This window comes from Capsicum annuum, unplaced genomic scaffold (assembly GCF_002878395.1).
Source record: "Capsicum annuum cultivar UCD-10X-F1 unplaced genomic scaffold, UCD10Xv1.1 ctg81839, whole genome shotgun sequence".
In the NCBI taxonomy this organism is placed as follows: domain Eukaryota; kingdom Viridiplantae; phylum Streptophyta; class Magnoliopsida; order Solanales; family Solanaceae; genus Capsicum; species Capsicum annuum.
In genome coordinates this window covers 4,921-10,709 of record NW_025892588.1, presented here as the reverse complement: position 1 = coordinate 10,709, position 5,789 = coordinate 4,921, and the positions used below count along the sequence as shown (strand labels likewise).

Below are 5,789 nucleotides of genomic sequence, written 5' to 3'. Positions count from 1 at the left end.
GGAAAAGAGTGCACCTCAGGGGCATGGTAAAATGGAAACCCGTTGTTCGTGTCAGAACTCATTTCCCTCAATCTGGATCTGGGTCAATGATGCGGCAAGACAGGGCAAGTGTTAGCGATTTGGAACAAAGATGAAAGGAACGAGTACTGGGGCAGATACCTGAGAAGCCAAGAGCTGCAAGCCACCACTAAGTTTTAAACTGACAAATTTTCTTTGTTGAAATAGGGGCAAATTCGTTTCACTTAATTCAGCTACCATTGGAAATGCACATCTGTGAAATTTTACCTTCTGTTCAGGACCCTCCTGAAAAATGGGATTTTACTTATGTTCAGGACCCTCCTGAAAAATGGGATTTTACCTTCAGTTCAGGACCCTCCTGAAAAATGGGATTTTTACCTTTTGTTCAAGACCCTCCTGAAAAATGGGATTTTACTTATGTTCAGGACCCTCCTGAAAAATAGGATTTTACCTTCTGTTCAGGACCCTCCTGAAAAATGGGATTTTACTTTATGCTCAGGACCCTTCTGAAAAATGGAAATTTACTTTTTGTTCAGGACCCTCCTGGAAAATGGGACAACGCTTTCAAAAATAAAATACTACTTTACTACAATTTTGTTTGGGATAATTTTCATTCTAGTTTTAATTTTGGGTTTCAGGAGCCCGCCTAAAGAACAGGGTGATGAAATAGCAAGTCAGGAGCCCGCCTGGAGAACAGAGTGAAGAAATGGAAAGTCAAGCAACAAAGTGATGGAATAGCAAGTCAGGAGCCCGCCTGGAGAATAGAGTGAAGAAACGAAAATTCAAGCAACAAAGCAAAGCAATTGAAAGCCAAGCAAAAAATTGGAATAAATTGCAAGTCAGGAGCCCGCCTGAAGAATAGGGTGATAAAAGTCGAGTCCAGAGCCAACAGAAGATGTATAGATAGGATTTTGTAATTTCATTTATGTTTTAACTTGTAATTTTCATTTTTTGATGTAATGACAGAGCCGCGGACCGGAACCTCGATGGAAGCTCACTCAACTCTCCAACTCGGTATAGTCCACTTCTCTTTCAATCCTTTGAAATACCCGTGACTTGATTCTCTCATAATGTGAGTAGGTGGGATGTCTTAAGTCAAAACCCGGTTGTCCTTCTTCCTTCTATTTCTTTCTTTGGATAATGGTCGGGTCAAAATTTGGTCTCGCTGTCTACTTCTTTGTCTGAAAACACTTCATGTTTACATTCAAAGGGGGCATGATGTAGACACCTAATTTCATCCCTCCCCGATATCATTTTACCCATTTTTACCTTATCCTACCGTGCACCCTCACCCGTGTGATAATCCCTCCACAAAATGACAAAAATAACAATCCCCTAACTAATGTTGTCTTATCCTAAGAACCTACCCAATCAAAATAAAACACATCACACCCTACCCCTACCCCCCACCTCAGTACCCCACCTATCGAACCCCACTCACATTTTTCCTATTTTTGGTTTTTCCATAACAGAATCAGTAACAAGGAGAGAGAGAGGGATATTCACATAAGAACCATATATACGATTCCCTCACAGAAAACATATCCATCGTCACTCTCACATACACATACAAAAACCTCCATTAACACACACACAGAAGCCATTAGGGGGTCTCTTCTTCTTTTTTTTTTTTTTTGCTTTTTTGGCACACTCACAATACTAGAAGGGGACGGGATTTCCATAAGAAAAAGGGAAAATTGTCGAAAACTTGATTTTTTTTATTTTTTTCTTCTTTTCCCCTTCATCACACATAGTCACAAGCCTGCATACACCCACAGAAATGGAGTAGAACGAAAAGAGAAAAGTAACGACGAGGGAGAGATAGAGGAGATCGAGAGGGACAACAGAGTGTTTGAGGTTTTTCGGCGAACCCGGCGCCGTAGCTGTTGGTTTTGGTCGATTCCAGTTGAATCTGGACGGAAACGGCGAGTTTCACCAAAATCTGTTATTAGCATTGGGGTTCTCGTCATTGATACAACCAACGCTGATTTGTCCATTGTTGTCTCAATCGTTTCTCACGGAAAATCTCACTTGGGTTGAGTTTATCACCATTTCTGTTTTGAATATTCCAGGTTTGCGTTGGTTTGGGATTTGACTTCTGTTCATCTCAAATAGTGTCATATTATAGTCAGTTTCGGGTTACTATTTATCGATACCGAGTTGGGGTTTCATTATTGTTGAGGTTTTCTATCTGAGCTTTTGGATTCGGACTTCTTTTGACTCTTGTTGTCATCAAAAATTCGATATCGGAAGGTCCATTCCTTAACTCTATCCTTTCATTATTTCGAATGTGGTTTTATTGTGATTTTGTGATTTGGATATTTTAGTCGTATTAATTGTTGTTGCGAGTATGAATTACTCATGTGCATGAAATGTTTGAATCTCTGTTGGACGTATATGTTTGATGTTGGTTTCGATTGTTGAAAAGGGATTTGATGGTCGAATTGGTTTAGTCATGTGGTTGAAAAAGGATTTCGGGGTCGGAACAAGAAGTTGTTAAAAGTTAAATGTAGTTAAATTTTGGACTATTGTCATTTTATTTAATTCGGATTAAGCATGAATTTGATAGAATCATTTTAATTCAAAAGCTTGATAGGAAACATAGGTCGGGTAGGCAAATTTAGGGATTGTGGATTGATGGAATATTTGATTTATGTGATTGAATGGTTTTTTGGCTATATTGCTTTGGGATCACTTGTATCATTTGGCCAGGGAATGCCCCGAAGTACTTGTATTATTATTATCCGGGAATGCCCCGAGGTATCTTGTACTTGAAAATATTTGTGGTGAAGGCCCAAGGCATCGGGTAAAGCACGGGAGCATAGCTAGAATTAGTATAGGTTAGATAGGATTTACTTTCGCATTTTTATATTTGGACTGTATAAATTGGACTGGACACTGTACTTTTGATTCGTTTTTGTTTTGTTTGGCTGTTTGATTGTTTTACATGTTTTGTGTGATTTGTACATTCTTAGTGTCAAAATTAGCCGATACGCTCCACCAAGCGACCGTGGTCGAACCTCGGGACTGAGGGGTGCCTAACACCTTCCCCTCGGTCAACAGAATTCCTTAGCCGGAATCTCTGTTCGCGAATCAGTGTTACAGAGTCAAAAATTGTTTTGAAAAAGGATATCCATGGGTGACTTGGCACACCCGATTTATGCTAAGTGGCGACTCTGAGTTTTCAATATAGTGAATACTTTTCGAAACAAAACTTCATTTTGTCACTTAGTAATAACAATCCTTTCGAAACTTAAAATATAAATCTTTTGGAGTACGTAAAAGGGGTGTGACATTCTGAATGTTGAGAACAGTATGGTTGGACGTGATGATCAAAGGAAACGGTTGGTAGAAGATCTTACTAGAAGCTACTCTGGTGAACCCAAAGTCATCCCGATTGTCGGGATGGGAGGCATAGGTAAAACAACCTTAGCGAAAGAAGCTTACAATCATGAATCAATTCTACGCCGTTTTGATGTTCGTGCCTGGGCTACTGTATCTCAACAGCACAACATAAAGGAAATTATGATGAGCCTTCTGCAATCGATGATCAAAATGGATGACACGGTTAAGACGAAAGGTGAAGCAGAGCTTGCAGACATGCTGAGGAAAAGTTTGAAGAGAAAGAGGTATTGAATTGTCTTGGATGATATCTGGAGTTGTGAAGTGTGGGATGGCGTCAGTCTGCTTTCCAACTGAAGACAATGCAGGGAGTCAAATACTATAGACTACCCGTAACAACGAAGTAGCCTGTTATGCTGGTATTGAGAATCTTCCTTTGCGGATGAGCTTCCTGGATCAAGATGAGAGTTGCAGTCTTTTCAAAAGTGCAGCATTTGCACGTGAAGCATTACCATCCGAGTACGAGAATATTGGGAAGCAAATAGCAGATGAATGTCACGGGTTACCACTAACTATTGTCGTGGTTGCTGGGCTTCTCAAATCTAAAAGGGCAATAGAAGACTGGGAAAATGTTGCTAAAGATGTCAAGTTATTTGTCACAAATGATCCTGACAAACAATGTTCACGTGTGCTTAGGTTGAGTTACAATCACTTGACTAGCGATCTAAAGACTTGTCTACTGCATTTCGGAATTTTTCTAGAAGACAGTGATATTCCAGTGAAGAGATTTGTGAGATCATGGATGGCTGAGGGGTTCCTGCAGTTGGAAAATGATTTGGAAGGAGAGGCTGAGAAGTGTTTACAAGAGCTTGTCGATAGATGTCTAGTCCTCGTCGGCAAGAAAAGTTGAGATGAAACAAAAATTAGATCATGTAAGGTTCATGATCTAATAAATGACCTGTGCTTGAGCGAAATTCAAAGGGAGAACATTTTTATCATGAACGACATTGTGCTTGATTACTCATATTCAGAACGTCGATATCTCACTATGCAAAAAATGCATCCCTTTAAACGCTTGACTGGTGATGAAATTGATTATTGACCCTATGGTCTTTATAGGGCTCTTCTTACCCCTATACATCGTCAGTTGAGAGATCATGACAACAACAATCTTTTGAAACAAACCCGTTCTATTTTCTGTTTTCATCCAATGTATTCAATTCTTGATCTCAAATCAGAGCTTATTCATTTCAAATTTCTGAAAGTCTGGGAGTTGAGACACATAGATATTGATAATTTCCCTCCAGAGATACTAAGCCTCATCTGGTTGAGGTACCTATCATTGCTCTGCCATAAGAATCTTGAAGTACCTCCAGATTGAATGGCATCCAAATGTCAAGGGATTTACTTGATTGAAGATTTTGTTAATTAGAACTAATGATCTCAAGCACTGGAAATCCACAAATGATAATTTTCCTGTCCTTGAGCATCTTGTGCTTAAAAGATGCAGATATTTGAAAGAGATACCCATTGAGTTTGCAGAAATCCACACACTACAGCTGATTGACTTAACAAGTTGTTTTCCCAAACTTGGGGAATCTGCTGCACAAATTCAACAAGAACAAGAAGACCTCGGAAACAACCCCATGGACGTTGTATCTCCGATCCATGTAAGTATATAGTATTTATCAAGGTTACACTCTGTTTCTTATTTCCACAAGTCAAGTCGTACACAAAAGTTATTTAGCTTTTCCCCATATTCTTACACAAAAATTAACTACTTTGAACACATTTGCCCCATATTCTTGCTAAATGTGAACACATTTGGTCTAATTGTTACTACCTTCGTCTATCAATAGTTGTCCACTATTAACTTGACACATAATTTAAGAAATAGTAAATGATATGGCTAGTTTTACCATATTACCCTCTGAATCTAATAAATCTAATGCTTTGGAAAATACATTGGATAATGAATCGCATTTAATGCTAAGGGTAAAATGGGTAAATTATCCATTGCTTTCAAACTGGACAAGTATTATTGACATTTATTTTTGATATAGTAGAATCAATTTTACAGAATTGTGAAAAAGAAAATTAAATATGAACTCACATTTCAAGGTGTTCTCTTTGCATTTTTATTTTCTAGTTTGTTTGGGGATTTGGTGTAGCTTGTTTCGCTTCATAATATTGTATGGTTAAATTAACCTTACTTTCCCCTTTTAACATTATCTTGTATAATTAATTTTATAAACATGTTTTAGTTGTTTCTACCTTTTTATTTATTCTATTCAGTATTGTTGTTAAACAAAAATAAAAGAGATAATACACAATCACCCTCCTGAACTATACCCAAGAAGGGTATGACACATCTCAACTTAAAGGAGGTCCTATTACACCCTAAACTATTTAAAAGTATAATTTTGACA

The 5,789-nt window shown here is 38.2% G+C and overlaps 1 protein-coding gene across 1 annotated transcript in view; it reads left to right on the top strand.

Annotated features, from left to right (window-relative positions):
• The first annotated feature begins 3,709 nt into the window (after window positions 1-3,709).
• LOC107852560 (putative disease resistance RPP13-like protein 3) overlaps window positions 3,710-5,789 on the top strand; it is a 5,531-nt gene continuing 3,451 nt past the window's right edge. The window contains exon 1 of the mRNA XM_016697593.2: window positions 3,710-5,030. Coding sequence (XP_016553079.2) covers window positions 3,803-4,270 — 468 coding nt within the window. The 5' untranslated portion in view covers window positions 3,710-3,802 and the 3' untranslated portion in view covers window positions 4,271-5,030. The remainder of the gene's footprint in view (window positions 5,031-5,789) is intronic.